Genomic DNA, 23,800 nt, shown 5'->3' on the forward strand with positions numbered 1-23,800 from the left:
AAGAAAGGGCTACAGCCTTCCTCACCAAGGCTGGGACGACCCAAACTCTGGCCAGTGGCACAGACTGGATATGACTCCAATTCAACCCACATCACAGACCCTTTCATGCACAGTGCTCTCCTTCCTCCACCTTTCCTTTTGGGCAAAGACAAATTGACAGTGTGGAAAGATGAAGGAAAAGGTGTCAAGGAAAAGAAAGGTAATCTAGAGAATAGCCTTGCCTTTTGGCATGGAACAAATTTGTTATCCATCAGTTGTTGCTTCCAGGTGTGCTATAGTAGCAAGTTCTAGATCAGAGAGAACAGCACCTTCCTCTCATCTCTAAAGAGAGAAAAGATTGTTGCAGGGGGCCTCCAGAGTTGTTCAGCCAAGCTCAGCTCTGTGCTCTGAGCAGGATTGTAACAAAACCATTCTAGATAGAGAAGGTATAATGGAAATATGGAACTGGGAGCAGAGGATCTGAATTCAAGCCCATTTCTCCCAGTTACTAGTGATCTTGAACAAGTAACCTCACTTCTCTGAGTTTTAGTTACTGCTCTGGCAGGGAACAGGGTAAAACCATGTTCACGTTGGTAGGCAAACCTAGGTTGCTGTACCTGTGTGATGCTGATAAGCAGAAGGTAGCCTCTAAGACTTCACTTCCTGCAGAAAGGAAGATGTACAAACTCTTCTAAAAATAGACTTAGTCTAGCTGGTTCTGGAAATCAAACTGATGTCAGAGTAGACAGTGTATCCATTTTCAGAGCTGATAAACAAGCCAATCCGAATGAACTTTGGGGCTTCAGGTATGGAGATTCCTAGCTGTGGTCTTGGACACCCTTTGTACAGTGACCCTACCATCAATTTCTGCCTCATCCATGCTCTTCTTTACAGGCACAGAGTGTGGTTTTAAGGTCATTTCAAATTGCTTTCTAGTTTTTTTAAGCACTACCAAAGAGCAAATTCATCACGTGAGGTTCTTTTCTTATTTTAAGCTATAAGTGATAGCTTATAGCTTAAAATAAAACAAAATGTTTTATGATGTGGCATCCAGCCCATATTTACATCAAACCTTTCTCTAAAAGATGACCACATATTCTATGAATTCTGTGACTACATAACATCAATTATATCTGGGAGTTGACAGAATTCACAATCAGACATCACAGCCTGCGCTTCTGTTTCTAGCTGTCCTTGTGTCGCCTGTGCAGAAACAGAAATTAACCTCGTGTAAGGGGAAGAGAGGTTTGGCACCCCTTTTTTTTTTTTGTGGTACACGGGCCTCTCACTGTTGTGGCCTCTCCCGTTGCGGAGCACAGGCTCTGGACGCGCAGGCTCAGCGGCCATGGCTCACGGGCCCAGCCGCTCCGCGGCATGTGGGATCTTCCCGGACTGGGGCACGAACCCGTGTCCCCTGCATCGGCAGGCGGACTCTCAACCACCGCACCACCAGGGAAGCACTGGCACCCCTTCTTAATCCCTCCTCCACCATCCTTTTAGCCCCGAACCTGATGATGTCAGAATTTGAACTTGACTAAAAACATTTCACAGAGGAGGATATAATTGCCATGGAAATGATCCCATTGAATGTGGCCATCTTTTTCTGGCCACTTCATCCTGCGTTGGCAGGCAAAAAACCTCTCTCCCATGTCCTGCCAGTGACCATGTTGCCAATGTGTCAGGGCTTCAATACGCTGGGTGGAAGGTACCCCACACTGTCAGCAGTGGGAGAGCACCAGGTCTAGGGCCTGATGGACAGATATACCTGTTAACGGATGAGGTACACACATGAGAAAGATAACAATAAATATAGTTCCCAAAGCAGCAAGCACAGCCCTCCCTCAATTGTCCACTGATAACGTGTACCCCTACGTTATTTTTTAAAACTCTGCCATCCAGCCAAAGCCATGCAGAGAAACACAGTGTGGGTCCATCATTCGCAAGAACACAAATGCAGCAGGAAGTGCTCACTTTCTCCCAACTGCTTCTGCAGCATCTGCAGCTCCTGCTGAGCCTCAACCAAGGAGACCATGGGTGTCTCACAGCAGCCAAGGAGGGGAGGGCCAGCAGAGCTGAAAGGCAGGAAGCTGGGTGGAGCTGAGGGCAGTGGTGCCTGGGGAAGGCTAACCAGCGTGGGTATGGATTGAAAATGAAGGCCTAGAAACAGAAAGTTAGGGAGAAAGGAGATAAACCATTAGAGAGAAAGTCAGAGAAAAGAATGGGTGGAAGATTGAGAAGGTGAAACTATTCCCTGACCAAACATCTCCTTGGGGAGTGTCTATCATTCAATGTGGTGATGACTCAGATGGCCAAGGGGAAGCACTGTTATCCAGGATGCTGGCCTAGCTGACCCCCTCCTCCTCCTTCCCTGCCAGGGATGTATCCTGTACATGTATCTTGCATACACATTCTATGCTCATCTTGAAAACAACTGGCTACAAAAGGCAAGGTGGCACTACCATAACCTAGGCAGCCGTGAAAGCCCCATCTTAGCCATCTGGACATGGATAGGTGAGGATGGCTGTGCCTGGATGCTCTCAAGAGCCCCTGCGGTGCTGCTACCAGCATGTGCTAGTCCTGGCCCTTGTGACAAGACTCTCCCTACACCTAGAAGTCCTCTTCTGAAAGCAACAGGACTCATCCTGAGGAGGGCAGAAGTAGACTAGGATAGTGGGGAAGTTTGCATGACTAATGCATGTAATTCAACACTGATGGAAACAAACTTCAGAATCCCAAATCAATGTGTTCATTCACCAAAGGAAAAATAAAAGCCTTGGCATACTGACTTACACACAATGGCTTACAAATCTTTCTGGACATTCAAATAATTTAAGAAAGATTCTTAAAATATGTGGGTTCTTTCATCCTTACTGCAATCTACTGAATCATAAACTCTGGCAGTAGGGCTTAGAAATTTCTTTCTAAAAAAATCTTCACAGGTCATCATTAGGCAGTCCATCTATAGACAGGTCTTTAGGAACCCTGGGAAGTTCTCATGTTTGAATCTGTCTCCTCTTCCTAAAAAGAGTTATCGGGCAGATGGCCCACAGAGGGAGAAGAAACCAAGACAGACCTGTGGAGAATGTCTCACGTGAAAGACGATGATCACATTCTGAAAAACATCCCTTACCCCAAGATACTGACATAGTATCAGAGCAGTACAGCAAAGATCCCTGAATTACCAAGTGACACAGACCAGGCCTCCTTCAGGGAGGCATTCTGATTTTAAAACCCCTGACCTTCTGCTCTTTCTGATCCCAAAGCATTTACACAGATGTCTACAGTGCTAGGTGAATAGCTTTTCCCCATGATTTCCTGGTTTAGCTGCTGCCCACCCTGGCCCAGAAACTTTGAGCCCAGGCTCTGAAAGAGTTGAACACATTCTTTTTCTTAAGATTTTGGTTGACTTGTCCTCAAGAGAGACAAGGGCGGCAGAAGGAAAGTGCTGTTCTTCTGGGGGCACCTCTACACGAGTCCGACCTCACCACAACCACACTGAAGGCGGCCAGCCAGCCCATCTTGTTGGGTGGTAGGAGGTGAGAACAAGCCCTTTCTCTGCCATTGCTGGTGTGGAGCTGTGATTGAACAATGCACCCCCTGGTAACTAAGCTGAGGCAGGTAAATGAAATGTACAACTATTGGTCCAAGATACACACCATATACACATCAAGGACTACCAACCCATTCATAAACCCATAAACGATAATGTAATATGAACAGAATCTTGTCTAAGGATACTGAAGCATCCTTAGCTATGAAGTAAGCTGCCCTACCTACTGTAGAGGTTCCTCTGCAGATAAAATGGGGAACACATATAAGGGAGCAGCGGATGTAAATTTCCCTTTGTTCTCTGGCTACAGTAATCCTAGGAGAAGCATTTTGCCTCTTTGATTCTCAGGGTGAAATGAGAGAAAGAAATGAAGATGCTTCTTTTAGAATGATTAGCCAACTATTGGTCAAAACTGATATGTAGATCAAAGTCTATTGTGGATTACTTACTTTTCTAAAATATTTAAAACAAAGAGTAGTCAGACACTATTAGCTAATCCGGATGGTCTCTTGATTTTGTCTAGGATTTGATGTATTGATATATAAGCTCCTAATGATGCTTTTCTTGTCCCCGAAGAAAAGTCAAACAGGCAGCTGAGGAAGAGGAGATGAAGACCCTGCCCCACTGGCTGTTGCATACCTGGATGGGCCGGGCTGGCCTCCTTGCGGGGATTCTGGGGAGCTGGCAAGCTGATGGGGTTGTTGCTGGGTTCGGCCTTAACCCCCTGAGATGCACTGGTTGCTGATGGTTTAGAAGACAGTACAGCAGAAAGACTCGAATGATGGATGGAATCTACAAAACCCATGAGTGAAAGAACATGTTTGATGTTCTACAAAGAACTGGAATCTGGCCTTATATTTAACCAGGGCAGAGCCTGGTTTTCAGGGATAGCGTCAAGCACAAGCGCTGGGAGCGGTGTTCATTCCTTACTGGCAGACAGCTCCTTCAGTGAGGAAAGCCACCTTAGAGGTGAGAGTGGGGCTCAGAGCCTGAAACCATGAAAATGGCACCTCCAAAAATACCAGGCAAGTCCAGCAGCATCTGTGGACACCCACGGAAACTCCGGGGTTCAGGAACTGCAGCTAGCTGGAGGGATAGGATATCCCATCTTAAAAAAAGGAGGTCAGTCAGACAGATGGTATGCTCATGAGGCAGTGGGGGAGAGAAGTCTCCGTAATCTCACTCTCCCCACTGTCGTTCGCCGTGTCCAACAGCAGTATCCATATGCTGGTGGAGACCCAGCGACAGGGGTAACTTGTAGAGTCAGGAGCATAGCAAAGATCCTGACCCACTGGGGCCTGTGCTTGGCACGGTTCGGCCTGATACACACCAAGGTGCCTCTATAAGGCCTGGATGTGGAGGTCTCCTCTCAGCCTAGATAGAGGTGGTTCCACTCAGAAAGTGGAGGCTACCTGAGTGACTGGGTGAAGCTTTCTTCTCTTCATAGTGTGTGTACTCGCTGGCTATGTCCATGTCAGAGCAGGCTTCCGGCTCATCAGACGAGAAGGAAGAGCTGCTGGGAGACCGGTGGGAGTCAGACAAGGCACGGCTGCTGGAGGGCGTTAGGGACCGCGCATCCAACGTGGCCTGCAGGACTTCAATCACTTTCTCCTTCTCCTGCAGCTCCCTGCTGAGCCTAGTGGGGTGAAGGAGGACAACAGCTGAACCCAAAGTCACTGGACTAGCTAGTCCTGACTAGGGCACATGGGAAAAGCAACATAAGTCAAGGGGACCATTCCTGCAAAGGGTAAACGAAATACCCATCTCTGATTAGGAGTGGAAAGTAGGTCAGGTGCAGAGGGAAGGAGAGCAAGAGCTACCCAGTGCACTGGCCACACAACACACTGAGGACTAGCAGAGGCTCAGCTAGTGCTCCAAGGCATTGCTGCTTAACGTATGGTCCCCAGTACAGCTGGAGTCCGAGAACTGTTGGTTCCCAGTCTCCGGTAAGTACAGAAATGCAAGGTAAGCCTTGAGAAACATAGCAGTGTGGCATTCCCACAACATCTAGGAGTATGATAAGTAGAATCATCTGGTTGACTGAGATAGAGACAATGTGTGTGTCTGTGATGGATTAGAAAGGAAAACAAACAAAAAAAATACTTTGTCCTTCACTGCAGATACTTTGAGAAGCACTGAGTGGTCTAAAGCACACTCATGACACAAAGGGGCATGAACCAGTGACTACAAAGGACTCTGAGCCTGTATTTTATTGCACATAATGAGATAATATTCAGTGACTCAATGAAAAGTGGTTCCTAAGACGCTGTAGCCTCCCGGGATCTGCAACATCAAGCACTTTTTAAAAAATTAGGAACTGTAATACAATTCTTTTTTTCCCAAGGAAATTGTGTGGACATTAAACTAGCTGCCAACTCAACTTGGGGTAAGCCAAGTTGGCAAAAAGCACACCTTGGTCTTTAAACACACAGTGGGGAAGCAGAGGAGATCCTTGGGGTGCCAAGGACCCTTAAAACCTGGTTAGTTTACTTTTAAGTCAGACTGACTCTAGGTTACTAAGCTAATAATATAATAATAAATCTAGGTTACTAATTTGAATAAGTATACAAACAGAAATCAATAGAACTATATCAAAAGAGAGTAAGGCTAAAAAGAACAGTAATGTGTTCCATGAATAAATGAATTCATTACAATCAGCATTTTCCTTTTTTCCCCCTGATTTGTGAAACTGCAGCCACCCTTAACCCCTTAGGCCTTGTTCCTGATTCCTTTACCAGATCCTATTTGAATTACCTCAGGGCCAGTGGCTCAAGTCCAGCTTGATCTTTCTCACTTTTATGATCCTCTGCAAACCAAATTCAGAAAGAAACAGTAAGAAATTAAACAGGTCTCACTTCACACATTATAAATGCAGGAGCCGATTTGGGTGCAAAATAGTGACTACTCTATGTATGTCCAGGATACGTGGGAGAATTGCTCTGGGAGACCTCAGATTGTATCTTTACAGAACAGACCTGCAGGTTCTCCTGAGCTCACCAGGCAGACCTTCCCTGACTGGTAATCACCATCATGACTTCCTCTACCCTAAATCAACGCAAACAAAGTTTAAAAGGCACTTGGCTTACTTCCCTCTGGAACATTCCAGCCTCCAAGCCTGCCACAGACTGACTCCCAGACGGACCAGCTCTGTGACCCATCACAGCTTTCATGTAGAACCTACTCTTGCTTTGAGGAGGTGATAAACAGCCCTGTCCCACCTCTGCACCTGCCGCTAGGATGTGGGATGGTTGGCCCCCAAGACTGATCCTGCTGTTCTCCCTCGGGTGCTCTCAGGAAATTCTAAGTCAAGGGCTTCAATAATTACCAATATTCCTAGCCCTTGTACTATGACATTCAGTGCCCCAACCATGTTCAAAAGGGCATAGTGCTTCATCTGTATTTGAATTACATTCATGTGCAATACCAGGCAATAGATGAAGAAACAGAGATACCAAAAGGTTAAGTCATTTGCCCAAAGAAACTTAGTGGCAGCATCCAGGCTAGAGCTTGCGTATTGCAAGTCTCGGTTCAGGTCTCCTTTAACTACAATGAAGTCCTCTGATCTCTTCTCCCTTTCTCCCCCTTAGCACTAGATGGACTCAGCCTCCTTCCCTAAAGGTCACATTCCATAAATGATGCTGTAATCATGGCCTCTCTGACCCTGTGGTTCCTCCTCAGTGCTTCCCACTGGCCAGTCCTGATTCTGTAATGACCCCTGGGAAATGAAGTGGAAGCAGAACCTGGGTTAAAAGGCTGTGGTGGAGTTGTGGCGGTCACCTGGGGCTGGGCTCTGGGAGGGACTGAGAGTGTCCAAAAGCCCTGTGGCCAACTTACTGGTGCTGAGTTTGCTGGTGAGCCTCTCTGTCAGCTGGCTTCCCTGAGCGAGTTGCTCTCGGAAGCTCTGCCCCAAGTAGTAGTCAATGTCATTGCTCCTTAGGAGGTCCTCGAAAGACTTTACTGTATCTTTCGCATGCTGGGTGAGAAGATAACAGATACCTCTCCCTTCTCGTATTTTCTGGCGTAGGTAGGATAGTTCTCGGGCCTGGTCCTGAATCAGGGAATCATATTTCCTAATGTAGGAAAGAAGAGGAAAGGGTAAGAATGGAAAAGAGTGAAAATTAAGTTATGGGGGCTTCTGTAGTCATTTCTGTGAGAACATCTCTAAGAGTTCCTCAGTTTAAGCTGAATTCTGGCACAAAAACCAAAGGATGTATTTAAGAGTAAATTCTGTTCTGACAAACTTGCATCAAACAACATGGTATGCCACCATTCTTCCACTGTTTTATATGTGTTAGTCATGTGTCCAAAAATGAAAAATAAGTTCTGTGGGGGTAAATACAGTGCCATAGTTTACATCCCTTACAGCACCAATATAGTGTAGACTCACAGTTGATACTCAATAAATACTAAATATAGTTATTGGGTAGATGCTCAATAAATACTAAAAATCCAAATAGGTCCTTTCATGTCTTCTACTTCAAAGACCATCTATATTATGGCAGACTGTATTTTGCAAAGTTGGCCATTACTCAAGCTCCCGTTCCATGTGCTCCTCTATAATGTGGCTGTGCCCCTCTTTCATCATTGGGCAGAAGTTATTCTCCATCTCCTTAAATCTGGGTGGATTCTATGACCACCATGACCAAGGTAACATAGTGGAGGTAACACTGCACCAAGTCCAGGAGTCGCTCTTAACTGGCCTGGCAACTTCCACTTGGAAGCCAGCTGCCATGCTGAAGTGAAACTACCCTGAGACCACCGTACTACGAGAGGCCCAGGCCAGGAGGAGAGGCCCCAGAAGACAAGGAGCCACATGGAGAAAGAGAGAAGCCAAGGAGCACCACGTCACCAGACACATGAATGAAGAAGCCGTGTCCAGGCAGACATTTCAGTGACTCCAGCCCCAACCTCCATCTGATGGCAGCCGCATGAGAGACCCCAAGTGAGAGCTACACTGCTAAGCCCAGCCAATCCACATAAATTATTGCTTCAATCCCCTAAGCTTTGGGGTGGTTTGTTACTCAGCATAGATAACCCAGATACTGGGAGGGATATCTACCCTGGTGTTTTTCAACCACAAAGTATCAATAACAATAATAATTATGACAAATAGTGTTGAGAGCTTTAATATACGCTAGGCATTATTATAAGCACTTGTATTAATTCATTTAAACCTAATAACCACCCTTTGAGATAGATAGGTTTTCTTATTATACTCATTTAATAGGTAAAGAAATAGGCTCAGAAAGATTGAGTAGGTTGCATAGCCTGTAAGTCCCAGAGCTAGGATTCGAACCCAGGAAGTCTGACTCCAGTCTTACTACTTATATCATATATCCTGTCACTTTAAGAATACATTCCTAAGGAGGAAATCACAGGGACCTGGTATCTCCCAGCAGGGTCACGTGTCCTTTCTTCAGACCTAGGGCTACCATTTAAATAGGTGCTCCTCTGATTGCCCTGATGGGTTCTCTCTTCTACCTGCCCGGGCTACCCTCCTTCAAACATAAACTTAGACATCATCAATCAAGTAATGGTCCAAAGAGTACCCTCCTTACCCAGGCCACGAGGCTGATCTCAGCTCCTCGGCCAGCTTCCCTTCTGTTCCAGTTTTTGGGAGCTGGGCTTCCAGCTGGGACACCCTCTGGATCAGACTCTCCAGATCCTTTTTAGCCTGAAGCCCTGGGGGGTAGAAAGCCCCAGTGCCATCAGACAGCCACCCCTCGTCCTCATCAGTGACACTATGAGGTGAAGATCCCTCGAGGGTACCAACAGCTTTCAGCTTTTGGGGTCTCTCCAGACTAGATGAATAATCGCTTGTAACTGAGAGGGACCGGACCCGGCTCTTGAGGTTTTGAATGACCTTGTTGGCGTTCTGCAGCTGGGCCTTCAGGTCTTTGATGTCCTTACATAGGACAGAGATGTCTTCTGACTTTCCATATGCCTGGAACTCCTCCTGCTTCCCTAGCTGGCTCTCCAAGGGCTTCTTTCCAGGGGTGCTGGCCAGTGTGGAGCCCAGATGTCCCTGCTCAGAGCACAGCCCCTCCATTAGGACAGTTTCCCTGAGGCTGTCATGCTCCTCACACTCTGAGAAAAGACAAAGACATCTTCCTGAGTAAAGCCGGACGTGCTGCTGAGGCAACTCCCTTCAAGGTCTTGAGGACAATAATTACTAGAGCAAAAGTTGAAGCAGTACTTTATTCAGCGCTGGCACTGTACTAACATTCAAATGCAGTATTTCTTACCCTCCCAAGAGCCCAGCAAGTCAGATGTGATCACCTTCTATCTTACTCAAGTGTTTTTCTCCTTGATTTCCATTTGGTGGATGTCCCTATAGTCACAGTACTTTTATAATAGAAGAATATTTTTTTTAAACTTATGGTTTGCCTATTCCCCCAAAGCTCATCTGGTCTTCTCATTAATAAATAGACCTTAGTATTTTTTCTATAATAAACAGTTGGATAGAACATTTTTTTTTAAATTAACAGCAGTATGCTGAAAACTAATTGTAGAAATTCAAACTCACACTCAGACTCGTTCTGGGCAAGAGTTGTCCTCCAAACTTCCTGTCCCTCTCTGGTCTTGTGTCCTCTTCAGTCTACCATGCCCCCTCATCCCTACTCCTCGTTGCATGTGGGACTCGCCAACGGCACCCAAATGTGAAGGCTGCCTCTAGGGAGGGAAGGTGAACCCCATACTTGTGCTCTTACCGGGACTGGTGCTCTCCTCCCGCTCAGCCTCATTCTCGCTTCGGCCACAAGTCTCATAGCCCAGGTCCTGGAGGTCCACCTGCACCTGCTTGCTGTCCTGCTTCACCAAGGATTCACCTGCTTAGGAAGAGACAGGGGGTGTTACAGAGTATCTGAATTTCCCACATACACCCTCACCCTCAGTGGCACATACCCTGGCCCTTAGGGTGCAGGGAGGTTAGGTCCACAGTGGAATAGATGCTTCTTTGGACTTAGGTGGGAGAAGAGACCACCTGCTCCAGACAGCAGGACTTCCCTCTGCCACGATGAGCCTGTTTGCTATTGATGATCCCGTCTACAGATAACGGGGCTTCGCTGGGACCAGACATTTTTAAGTCATCTCTAGAAGTCCCAGGGAAACTAGTAAATGCTTTGTTCACAGGGGCTCAGTAAATGTTTGAATGGAGCTGAACTAATTCAGAGTTTCAAAGACATCTAGATCTGTACTGTTCCGTAAGGTAGCTACTAGCCACGCGTGACTATTTTAGGTTAAACTGATTAAAATTAAGCTTAAAATTCCCAAGTTGAATTAGCTACATTTCATGTTCTCCATGACCACACATGACGTAGGTATAAAACATTTCTGTCACCGCAGAAGTTCTATTAGAAAGCGCTGATTCTAGACCAACAATGATGGTATATTTTTTAAGAATCTGATGTGGTGCAAAGAGGAGCAGAAGAGAAGCAGTTAGCATACATTGAGAGAGGTAAGGCAGTTTGTTGACTGTACCAGAAATCAGCAAATCTAGGTGTTAGTCCATTTCCTCCCTATACTGTCACTGCAAACTTGATTTATTCATTTACTCTTCTCCACCATCTGCACATTGAAGTTAAGTATCCACTTCCACAATCCTAGGGTTGTGGTCAGGATTAAAATTTTTTATGAGGTTGGGGAAGAAAAGTGAAGTCTGCAAAGCATGTAGCTTCTCAGGGAGAAGACAGACACTTTGGTGACGTGAACTTAAGACTTACTAAACATGACTCTGTATTTCTCCAGCTGGTTGGCCTGGGCAAAGACAGTGGCTTCTGATATCAGCAGCTTCTCCTGGAGATCTTGATAGCGTTGTCTGCACTGTGCCAACTGGGAGCGCAGGTGCTTGGTGGATCCTGGGAGGTTAAATTCTGACTGAGGTCCAGAGTTACGGGCCTGGGGCTGGTTGACCAGCTGTGAAAAGAGCCAGCACAGGGTCAGGGCAGTCTGAGCTCATCCCCCAGGCAGTGATGGCTGCTACCCCTTGCGAACCCTGTGGACTTTATTCATGTGTCTGTCACAGCGCTCCTCATCCCATTTGGCACTTACTTGCTTTCCGGAATGAGCTCCTGGAGAGCTGGGGTAATGTTTTATTCATCTCTGTATCTACAACACATAGCATGGTGCCAATTGAATCTAACGAGGAGGAGTTCTCAGTAAATGTTTGTTCAATGATTGAAGAGAGAAGGGGTGGAAACCTCCACTCATCCCTCCCTGCATTCCTGCCCAGTTGCCCTCTCAGAATCCTCTGCAGAAAGTAGAACACTCCCTAACACCATACACAAAAATAAACTCAGAATGGATTAAAGACCTAAATGTAAGACCAGACACTATGAAACTCTTAGAGGAAAACATAGGAAGAACACTCTTTGACATACATCACAGCAATATCTTTTTTGACCCACCTCCTAGAGTAATGGAAATAAAAAAAATAAACAAATGGGACCTAATGAAACCTAAAAGCTTTTGCACAGCAAAGGAAACCATAAACAAGACAAAAAGGCAACCCTCAGAATGGGAGAAAATATTTGCAAACGAATCAGTGGACAAAGGATTAATCTCCAAATATATACACAGCTCATGCAGCTCAATATCAAAAAACTAACAACCCAATCCAAAAATGGGCAGAAGACCTAAATAGACATTTCTTCAAAGAAGACATACAGATGGCCAAGAGGCCCATGAAAAGCTGCTCAACATCACTAATTATTAGAGAAATGCAAATCAAAAGTACAATGAGGTATCACCTCATACCCGTTAGAATGGGCATCATCAGAAAATCTACAAACAACAAATGCTGGAGAGGGTGTGGAGAAAAGAGAACCCTCTTGCACTGCTGGTGGGAATGTAAATTGATACAGCCACTATGGAGAACAGTATGGAGGTTCCTTAAAAAACTACAAATAGAATTACCATATGACCCAGCAATCCCACTACAGGGCATATACCCAGAGAAAACCGTAATTCAAAAAGAGTCATGTACCACGATGTTCATTGCAGCTCTATTTACAATAGCCAGGACATGGAAGCAACCTAAGTGTCCATCGACAGATGAATGGATCAAGAAGATGTGGTAAATATATACAATGGAATATTACTCAGCCATAAAAAGGAATGAAATCGGGTCATTTGTAGAGACGTGGATGGACCTAGAGACTGTCATACAGAATGAAGTAAGTCAGAAAAATAAATATCATATATTAACACATATATGTGGAATCTAGAAAAATGGTACAGATGAACCGGTCTGCAAGGCAGAAATAGAGACATAGATGTAGGGAACAAATGCATGGACACCAATGGGGGAAAGGGGGAGGGTGGTGGGATGAACTGGGAGACTGGGATTGACATATATACACCAATATGTATAAAATAGATAGCTAATGAGAACCTGCTGTATAGCACAGGGAACTCTACTTCATTTTGCTGTACAGTAGAAACTAACACAACATTGTAAAACAACTATACCCCAATTAAGAAAAACAAAAAGAATCCTCTGTAGTCTCCATCTTACTTAATCCTCAGCTCAGCTGCCTCCCCTTAGAGGATCCCGATAACTCCTTCTGAGGCTCAAGGACAGACACCTGTGATGAGCTGTGATGCAAACGGCAGTGATAAGGAAGAGATGTCATTACACACCACTTGTCTGGCTGCCTTAAAACTCCATGTATCCCTATATTGCATCCTATTGAAATGATCTGGTTTTGTGCCATCTTTTCCCACCATACTGAATACCTGAAGGACAGAGACAAAGCCTTATTGCCTGCTTCCAATGTCTAGTCTCTTATCTGGAAAATTAGGCACTCAAATATTTATGGAAAATTAATTATTCATGTAATATTTATAAGATAATGTTGTAAAAAACCTTTCTAAAGGTTGATGTGTGAGGAATATTATCACCACTACTTGTGGTGCAAAGGTGCCCTTCCCTTGGTACCTCCTGACCCACAGGGCAGAACTGTTTAAGGTAGAAACTGACATTTCCAACCCTTCTCCAAGGGTCTTTCATTCCATCTAATCCCACACTTACTTGGTGGGTATCCGCTGTGAAGGCAGTCCCAAGGTCAAGGCTCTGGGGTCTGGGGCAAGGCCTCATGGTCACACCCTCCTCTTCTTGGCATTGGTGCTTTCCAGAAGAGCGAACCAGCTCTGTGTTCATTCTGTCGATCTCCCTGGCCAGGTGCCCAAGGAGCTCAGGATTAAGTTTACTGTTCCCTTCTCTGGTGCTCAGTACCAGCTGTTCTTTGAGGAGGTTGATGATACTGTGGGCACTCTTCAGTTTTCCCTGGAGCTTTCTGAATTCAGCCTGAAGGCTATTCTCATTCGGACCCCCTTTGGCAACCACAGTCTCCACCATCACCTCGCCCTTCTCCTTGTCTTCCTCAATCTCCCATCCATCAGACATTGCTTCTCCCATCTGCTCTTTCAGCTCTGCATTCTCAAGGCAAAGGCTCAGCATGGTGTTCCTACAGGAAACATACGTAATCAGGGGCCAGGTCTGGTCTTTGGCCTCGGTTCCTAATAGCCCCGTTTACCCACACCGCAGGCCATCAGAGACTCAGAGACACCCCAGAGCATGAAGAGACCTCAGAGACCTACAACAACTCCCTTATTTTATACACGAGGAAACCAAGACTCAGAAAGAGCAAGAGACGACCCGCACTCCCAGAGCTGCTTGGTGGCAGCATCATCACTAAAAATCTAGGACTCAAGACACCCAGTCTAGTTGTCTTTACACATGCTTGCAGCCTCATGTTCTAATTTTCAGTGGCCTCCAGGGTAAACAAGGGTAACTACACTGCTAAGAAAAAAATAAAAAGGACATTGGGACAAATTTATTATTATGGATTCTACAGTTCTATTAATTATCATCAGTCACTTTTCAACTGCTGGATGAGAAATTTGGACCTAGGAACACGAAGGAAGAAATAACACTAGTCACAACTATCATCAAGTGTACTTATGTTAATTATTTGCTTTACGTCTGGTTCCTGTGATAGGAGATCATCTTCATGAGAACAGGGATTCCGCGTGTCCCGTTCACCCTGTACCTCCAGAACCTCCACAGTGCCAGCTGCGCATAAAATATTCAATTTGTTGAGGAAATAAAATGGGCTAAATAACTAATTTTCACCAAGACATTCTAGACGCAGCCTTTCCTCCCACCAAATATTTCACTAGGATTGGGTGGAAGCAATAAAAAATATGGCTTTAAAAAGGCAATTTACTTAAAAAGGCAGTTCACTTAACCTCTAACACTGACCTAGTGGAGTTATTGGATGCTTACATGAAATTACATAATTGGTATGGCTGGCTCGGTGTCTGCAACAGAGAAGTCATTTAATCCTGCTCATACTAGCTGCAGACCTGAGGAATACTGACAGCAGAATCCTAGGAGGTGCTTGTTTAAAAAGCTTTAGAGCTAAGGCCTACAAATCGACATGTTACTTAAGTTCCACAGGTGATTCTTAAGCACGCTAAATTGAGAACTGCTGACCAGAAGAGGCAAAGGAAGTAATAATTCATAGCCTGAAGGACCAGCAGTTGGCTATGCCCCTAGGCTGGGTTTCTCAGATCCTGAAGTTTTGGAATAGAGCACAGCTTGTCTAGCGTGAATCAAGGATGAAAATGCTTTAGGACACAGGAATCAGAGAGATCGTCTATGAGAGTTTCAATGCAGAAAAGTGGGACAGGTATTTTACCAAAACTGATGTGTAAAAGGGAAAGAAAGGGGCACACGTGTGGTATAAAGAAGAATATTTAATATTATGTCATAACTTTATATTTGCTGTGTTCATAATACAAACTAACAACAGCAATGTTCAACAAAATCTCAAAAGAGGGACTACGAATTACATAGATTCTATCTTCTACAGTATCAGTGATGCTTCAGGTTGGATGAAGAGTTCAATCAGTTTCAGGTTAGTAACTCTGAGGAAAAAGGAAAATAATTCATGAAGGTACTACATTTGGTTGGATTGTATATTCAACCGTAGGATCAAAAGAGATGTATTGTTCTCACCCATGACAGCACAATAAAGTTTACACATAACAAAGTTTAAGTCAAACTTAAGCTTTAACTTAAGTAGAATTTAAGAAAAGAAAGATGATAATTCAGAGTACAAGAACCAACATTAAGGATGATCACAAGAGTATTTCAAAAATTGTTTGACAAAGTACACAGTATAGAAGAAAAAGGTTTATAATTTAATAATTGGAAGCCAGGGGTCCAGCCAGGGACTATTATGCAACCTTGAACAAGTTACCAGAACTTTTTAGGCCAGAGTTTCCTCGACTATGAAATAAGACATTATGCTGGATGCCAAGGTCCTCTTCTGTACTATTATTATTCTATGATTCAGGGACATTTAAGTGGCACACGATAGGCAGGGAAATAATGGGGCATGAATTAGAAGTTGTACATCTGCACAGCTGTGTTCTGAACAGCAGGCCATTACGATTATGACCCTCAGGGATGAATGAATACGTGGATTAGCCCTATGTTATCAGCATGTTCCCCAAGCATCTTTTGAAAAAAAGCCATTAAAGACAGAGTGGTCAGTCTAGCCAATGAATAAGCTACTTACCACTTTTGCAAAGTAAATAAAACAGCAGAAATTATTAAAATTGCTATTCTGTGATTGAAGGATTTGTGCTGCTGAGAGAGAGCTGAGTGGAGGTGGAAGGGCCTCTGTATAAATCCTTCTCCTCATGGACTATTCTGGTTCTGCATATAGCAGTGAAGCATCTTGGGTAGCGGAAGATTCCTTACATGTCACAGTCAATTCAAAAGAGCAATACGAGTCATACAACTAGGAGATTTCCACTCATGACAGTCATATATGTATAGCTAATAATGGACATTATTATACTGAATTAAGACCAGATTTATTTGAAGAGTTTGAATGGTAATTATTGATAATCCCCATTATCCGATATTATTAACTTTTCTAAGAATCTGTAGAACAATTAATGCACGGAGCATGGGATGTGGATCAAAAAGCCCCATGGCAGCACAAATGCCTTGGCAGCAGCAAGGTGAGTCCCTTGGCTATGGTAGCCTCTCCGTCAGCAGGCTCCCCTTCTCTGGTACACATCCTACCTGATGTGGGCCACAGAGGAGAATCCTGCTTCCTCGATTTGAGCCTTTAGCTCCTTCAGTTCCCCCTCAGCTTTCCTCTTCTCCTCTAAGAGCTGATGAATCTCAGCCCTCAGGTGGAGCATCTCCTCCTGAAGACCCCTGTTACTGTCCTCTCCTGTCGTGGACGGAGGGGCAAGAGATACGTTCTGGGTCTCCACAGCTGCCAGGCTTTTCTCCAAAGCTACCTTGATGAGCTGAAAGAAAATCATGGTTTAAAGAAGTTAGTGCATTGAAGAGGATCTACGAGGAACATCAGATCACAAAGGCAGCCTTCTAGGGGGCCAAAACAGGCAGACCTAAAAGGAGCTCCCCTTCTAGGACTCCTCAGCCATAAGGGCCCTGGAGACTGGTTTGGGTGAGAGGACATACCCCACAAGCAGGGAGAACTGTTGCCATGGGCAGAGGTGGCTGAGGAAAAAAACACAGGCACACAAACAAATTTAAAACAAAAGCAAACAAATGAGGTTTAAACAGGACTGGAGAGTGTGGATGCTGTGATCCTTCTCTTTCTGAGGGGACAGAGTTCTCCGGGAGTCTTCTCACAGTCAGGAAGCTTCATCAGCTCAACACTTGAGTCCTTGACTGCAAAGATCATGGCTAAGATACCAAAGCTCAAAGCCTGAGGCTGTAACTCAGACTCCAAAAAGGATGATTACGAGGAAGGATCTGGGCACTCAGGAATCAGGAGTCATAGTCAGAGAATTAGGGTATAGGCGGAGCTACAGTTAAGACAAAGCAACCTTAATTTCATTGGCAACAGGAGAATCACACTCTACAATTGCTGAGAAGTTAAAGAGAGGCCACCTGCCTAGCAACCAATTTCCCTTGTTGGTTATCACCCCACGCTGATGTTGCCAGCCAAACTCTCTCTACAAATCTAAGCACGTGAGAAGAAAACAAGCAGAAGCAATTTCCCATCACCTTTGTTTTTTGAGGATACTCTTGAAGTTACTCCTTAATGTTCAACTAGAGCAGATTGTATAGTTTTTCCTCAGATAATATTTTAGGGCCTCCCTGGTGGCGCAGTGGTTAAGAATCTGCCTGCCAATGCAGGGGACATGGGTTCAAGCCCTGGTCTGGGAAGATCCCACATGTCACAGAGCAACTAAGCCCACGTGCCAGAACTACTGAGCCTGCGCTCTAGAGCCCGTGAGCCACGACTACTGAGCCCGTGAGCCACGACTACTGAGCCCGTGTGCCACAACTACTGAAGCCCGCACACCTAGAGCCCACACTCTGCAACAAGAGAAGCCACTGCAATGAGAAGCCCATGCACAGCAACGAAGACTCAGTGCAGCCAAAAATAAAAATAAATCATTTTTTAAAATTAATTTTTTAACTTTTAAATTTTATTGTTCGTCTTGGGCTCCTCTCCAGCTTTTCCCATGCTTTTAAAAGTGTAGAAACCAAAACATGAGTATGATAATCTACTTAGTGTATGACTAATCATTTTAGTATGTGAATTTCTTGCCTGTCTGTCAAATATTAATCTTATATCCCAATGTCATATTGGCTTATTTTTCCTTTCAGTGGCAGCATTTTGGGGTTTTACTTAACTTCAGGTCAATTTTGACCTCCCAATTTTCCAACTCTCCCCACAGCTATTTCTGGGTCATATTGTTTTCTTTTATCTCTATAAATATAATGACTTGTACCTGTCACAAATTCATTCCGGCTGTACAGAAGCATTTCACAATCATCAAAGTCATCAAAATATTTATGTGCATCTCCATGAATCATGTAGCGGCCACTTGATTAGGGATGATTTGTAGAATTAATTATGTGCTTTATTGCTTCATTTAGGTCAGAAATATTGATATATTGGACAGAACAGGGCTCAGAGGAGCTTAAATGGATCCGTGATCAACAGCTGCTTGGCTTGGCACAAAGCCACTGACTGTTGCTTTGGACCTCATAACAGCATGATAAAATCTAGGTTTCAGGTATGTCCTGGGGTTGATTCATATGGCACGTATGTGTAAAAGCATTTAGTAGCATAGCAGTTGAGGTTGTAAAGAGATGTGCGAGATACGCACCCACGTCAAAGAAGAAAGAGATGCCTCACACAGGTGCTCATTTCCTAGGCATCCAATCCCACCTGGGGGTGTAAGCCTGAGATTGAGAGGCTCCTGGGAATGTGTTTCTATGGTTCTACTGCCAGGCTTAGCTGGACTAGTGGCCATCCCCACATGTGCCACGAAGCACTTGGGTCAAAATAAAGGAAGGGGGACTGGATAAAACCACTTTTGAAAGTTTATGACCTCACCCTTCATTTAAATTATGTGACATTACCTTTCTAAATAAACTCTTTGCAACTAACTAAACAATGTCATCAGCTTTGAATATGGACACATTTATTCTTTTCTAAACCTTAAGGGTTCCTTCTGCTTAAAAATGTCTAACTTTAATGATACCATCTATTTTTAAAGTGCCTTCTAGATGTATGTTATCTTCTATTGATTTAAATATACCTACTTTCTTTAAAAAGAAAAAATAAGACCTATGGAATGTCAATATCAGAAGGGACCTTAAGGTTCATCTGGTTCAATTTCTTACTTTTAAATGAGAAAATAGAGGTCTGATTTGTTCCCAGGCTGATTTGCCTTTTCATATTTCCATGTCCAAGGGAGTTTACTTTAGCTGCTTTGTCTGTAAAATTTAAATGTAAATGTATGAAAAGTGACTCAGGATCTAACCTTTTTATTTTTTTCTTTAACATCTACAGAAAGCTAGTATTTCTATTGTTTTTCCTGAAGTAAAACCCCAGGGCTTCCAGTGTATGTGGCGGTAGTATGAATCCTTTAGTTCTATTGTTAATTACGTCTCTTATAGGTAGTTGTTGCTGTTGTTGTTTTTCACATTTCCTAATTCATCTATTCTATTGCTTCCATGGTATAATTCAACTTTTATGTGTGCTGGTTTTTCATTTGCCCCATGGAGATCAATGTGCAGATCTGATCTCTTATTTGAATAGAGTGGTTTTTTTTTAGCCCTATTCCTTCATACCTCCCACAGTGTAATTCATTTCTCAGACGGCATTAGGGTATTAAAAAATGACCTTTTTTCAAGTTCATCACTGACTCTCCTTTGCGGTTTTGATTGTTGATTAACTTTTCTCCATTGCAAAGATTCGAACAAAGAAAGGCAATGATTGATTACTCTAGTTTCTTTCACAGGAACTGCCTAGGTATTTGTTACAGATCTTACATTTGATTGGGAATGGAATTGTGTGAGAGGTATCTGAGGACAATTACCATCATGGCCAGGCCTGGCACTTCCTGAGGAGGGTGAGTCCAAAAATAAATATGAAGCAATCTGCTTTGGCCAAAAGGTGGTTCTTGCCTTAAAAGGCACACAAAGTTGGATGTGTTTGTTAGGGGAAGTGTGCGTATGCTTGAAGTGGGAAGGGAGCTTGGTGTTGAGGATAAGGTCTACCTCCCAAGGACACAACTAGGAGAAGCTCAGAGCTCAATCTTAAGGGACCAGTTACCAGGAGAAAAGCAAACACATTTTTGAGAATCTGGACACAAAACAGTTATGACAAAACAAGCTTTATTTAATTGGTAGCAGGAGAGTCACACCAACAAACCTCAGAAAAGCTGAAGTAAGTTTACAATGATTTCACACACCTCCTTCCCCAAAACTGAAGATTGATTTTCAAGGAAAGGGGATACAGAGAAAAACAGTGCTTACCCAAGATATTTTTCATCCAACAGGTAAATACTTGTCTAACTTATTAAGTATCTCCTATGCCAGGTGATAGGGAAGACATTGCAAGGGAAGTACAAATGCCCCAATGTAAAGGTTTATTCCAGGCTTGGACTGACCTCAAAATGTTGTCTGATCATTTTCTCCACGCTCGGCTATAGAAAAGAAGGTTGAGGAAGAAGTGACTTTACAAACCAGTTTGCCTATAACTGAGAAGCAGAGTGAAGAGCTCGTGCTATCAGGCATAGTTTGGAGCACATCAGTCGGAATCTGGTTCTCTCCATATCCGTGTCTCCTGTTCACTTATTCTGAAGTTAGCCCTGACCCAGAGTAGCAATAACCATCAGTGACCTGCTGACATCCCAATCTAGCTCTGTGTTAGAGTGGATATTTTCTCATCCTGCAGATTCCTCTCTCTCACCCAAGATCCTCAGTGAAATCAGGGAGTGAGAGGTAAGGGATCTGTCCAGAGGGGCAGTGGTGTACATAATTAAAGTTACAAGCACCGGTTAGGAGGACTCAGAAGAAGCTGTCCAAGCAAAGGGAGAAGTGGAGTTCATGCAGAAACTCAAGGGAGAAGTTAGGGTCAGGTGTGTCTAGAGCAGCAAAAAGGGAATCTTAGTAGAAGGTAAAGAAACTGTGAGGAGGATGTGAGGTATTCCAGACAACTGCTTGTGTCCTCAAGAGTCAAAGACTGTGCCAAATCCTGTGAGATTTGGGGACTGCTCACTTGGGTCTTTCTGTTGGTTTATTAGACGTCTCCTCTTTTTCTTATGCAGGAGATGAAGAGGCAGACCCAGAAAGCCTCATGTCCCCTATAGTTTCCCTAATAGCTCCAAGGAGCCTATCACTGGAAAAGCCCAGCCAGCTGCTTCTGCAGAAGGACAGATACCAATGATCCACTTTCCCCTTAAAAACTCGGAGAGTCGCAGGTCTGGTCCATCCAGGACATGTGATTGCTAAATGTCACTGGGCAAGGTGAAGACACATAGGAGTTCCAGTGGGTGCTATGGGATCACTATTGGTGACTTAGTCTCTGAGGTCTAGGACATTCTGCTCTTGAGCTTGAGAAAATGCTGGTTATACCTTCACTGATGGTTGGTGGGAACAATGTTTTAGCCTTGGGTACCAAGTTCTGAGGTTTGACAGGGGCTTGCTCTTGAAGTGTCATCTGCTGGTCACTGACGTGTCACAACCTGGGTAGATTGTCAGGTTGCCCAACAAGGTTCTCTTTTATATAGTGAGACTTCACTGAGAATGATCCCTGCTTTGGAAGCATTCCGATCCTCTTGGAGTTCCTCAGAAAACACTCTCCTGAAGCAGATCCTAGGCCTGCCACCTCCCCAAGCAGCCCTTCGATGACTCCCTGTCTTCTGTGATGTGTTTCAGTTACAAAAGCCCAAGAGTGTAAGTGTTCAGGTCTTGTTGTAAGTAAAAATTCTTCTGAAGCTATAGCTATAGACGGTACATAGGAGCAAAGGAGGGTAGGAGGGGGCAGGGAGCAGGAACACAAGATACAAGGAGTAAAAAGGGTGGATTGGAAAGAAAAATGGAGTGAGGATAGGGGTTGGCAAGGTGGTAAGGAGGATAGGAGGGCAGGAAGAAGACTGGGAAGTGGTTTATCTAAAAAGATAGCTTCTCACTCCAGGCCCACAAGGGCTGCAGGAGACCACCAGTCCGCAAAGGGCTACGAGCTCTGCACCCTGGGGCCCCAGTACCTGACTTGGACTTACTTGCTGGTGGCTATTGTGTGCAGCCTCCTCCTCAATACTGTCGGTGAACTCCGTGCTCGCATCCTCTGTGTCGTCCCCTGCAGCTGCACCTAGAAGTAGGTCCAGAAGACAAAGGTGACTCCCTTCACACGTGCCTTCCAGACAGCAGCTAAAATTACACTCTTTTTGCCATCCGCCTCTGATTTCTTCCCTTCCCCACATGGATGAACCCCTAGCCAGCAGGGCTGACAGGGAAAGCAGCACCAAGGTACCAACTCTGTAGAAAAGCCTTTTCACCATATCACTGATACTTTCTTGCTAACACTCAAGCTTAAACCTCAAAACATAAGCTGGCTTGACTGCACAGACCTGTACTTAAGAAGCAGACTGTTAGATAGAGTGGTTACCCCCCTCACTTATTTCCAGAAAGCCAGATTCTCCTCCAGCCACTGACTGTCTATGTAATAACTTTCCCTGTTGTGACATGGGCCCAACGTGACAACTTTTTCCCACCATCGAGTGCTGAGAGGGTCCCTGATTTCCTTGGGATTAGGGCAGCCCGGCTCCTCTCACACTTTTCCATTGCTGGGATCAGTCATGAGTGGGGTGATAATCTCGCTGAGGAACCCTCCTCTAAGGGTCCTGTGTCCTACAGAAGCTCAGGTCTAGTCCAGCCCCGTGGCAGAGAACGGTTCAGCTGTTTCCTAACCCCTTCCTCTAACCTCCCCTCCTCCCACCTCCCTCAAACTCTTGTCCAATGCCAACATCCCGTGCCTGAAGGGTTTCCTGCACTGCTTTGTCCAAACGGAATTTAATCCATTCTTCCATTCCCCAAAGATGAACACAGTCACCCTGGGGTGCAAACATCTATGCCCTGCACTAAGGAACAAGTAGTTGCAGTTTATGGTCCGGGTAAAGGTCTAGGGCAGTGCTGACCAATAGAACTTTCTGTGATTTTATGTCTCTGCTGTTGAATTCAGTAGGCACTAGTCTCATGTGACTACTGAGGACTTGAAATGTGGCTAGCATGACTGAGGAACTGATTTTTTAATTTAATTTAATTCAAATAGCCACACATGGCTGGTGGCTACCATATCAGACAGCACAAATCTAGGGCATTTCTCCTTCTCCACATCTGTTAAAATAAGGCCATTCATCAAATTTTAGATTGACACCTGTGGCCCACATTACTGATTTCTTCTGAAAGTGTAGGAATTCAAAGTGGTTAATTCATTTGGAAACCAAAGAAAATCTACCGTGACACTCCCCGGGTCTTACAGAGTCTGCCCAAGTTAGAGAATTTTGAGATCTAGTTCTGACCCTGGCCTCAGCAACCAACCTGTTAAACCTCCTCTTATGACCGCTGGCAAACCTGGGCCTCAAAGAGATTAGGTGGCTTGACCTAGGTTACGTAGCTAGTTCTGGGTAAGAGCTGTGTGGAGATGGCAAGTCTCTGGGCTTTCAGGCAGAGGCAACTCACTGTTCCCTCTGGTGACAAATCAGATCTCTGTCTCTTCCTCCAAGAGCAAAGAACCTGCTCCTGAGCTCAGACGTCTGTGAATGAAAGGCTCTGCACGAATAATGAGCATTCACTACCCTCAACAGGTAAGGTGAACAGGGCCAGTTCACACTTACGTTCCATCTCTTGGCATCTGCAAGTTTATACCAGGGATTTGCAATGGCCTAGGCCAATTTCATTAAAGTCCTAAC

At 44.6% G+C, this 23,800-nt stretch overlaps 1 protein-coding gene across 2 annotated transcripts in view; it reads right to left on the reverse strand.

Moving 5' to 3' along the window:
* Positions 1 to 1,851: 1,851 nt before the first annotated feature.
* Positions 1,852 to 23,800, reverse strand: part of PDE4DIP (phosphodiesterase 4D interacting protein) — a 58,565-nt gene continuing 36,616 nt past the window's right edge. Inside the window, exons 18-28 of one of the 2 annotated variants that reach the window (XM_029227669.1) lie at positions 22,112 to 22,200; positions 16,632 to 16,864; positions 13,560 to 13,995; positions 11,251 to 11,443; positions 10,240 to 10,359; positions 9,088 to 9,616; positions 7,364 to 7,599; positions 6,284 to 6,335; positions 4,942 to 5,165; positions 4,169 to 4,321; positions 1,852 to 2,136 (exon numbers count right to left, since the gene is read on the reverse strand). In XM_029227669.1, the coding sequence (XP_029083502.1) occupies positions 1,913 to 2,136; positions 4,169 to 4,321; positions 4,942 to 5,165; positions 6,284 to 6,335; positions 7,364 to 7,599; positions 9,088 to 9,616; positions 10,240 to 10,359; positions 11,251 to 11,443; positions 13,560 to 13,995; positions 16,632 to 16,864; positions 22,112 to 22,200 (2,489 nt within the window). In that variant the 3' untranslated portion in view covers positions 1,852 to 1,912. Of the gene's footprint in view, positions 2,137 to 4,168; positions 4,322 to 4,941; positions 5,166 to 6,283; positions 6,336 to 7,363; positions 7,600 to 9,087; positions 9,617 to 10,239; positions 10,360 to 11,250; positions 11,444 to 13,559; positions 13,996 to 16,631; positions 16,865 to 20,084; positions 20,534 to 22,111; positions 22,201 to 23,800 lie in introns of those variants that run through there. The other variant, XM_029227667.1, reaches the window with a different exon arrangement.

Source organism: Monodon monoceros, unplaced genomic scaffold, assembly GCF_005190385.1.
Source record: "Monodon monoceros isolate NGI ecotype Baffin Bay Population unplaced genomic scaffold, NGI_Narwhal_1 Super_Scaffold_18, whole genome shotgun sequence".
In the NCBI taxonomy this organism is placed as follows: Eukaryota; Metazoa; Chordata; class Mammalia; order Artiodactyla; family Monodontidae; genus Monodon; species Monodon monoceros.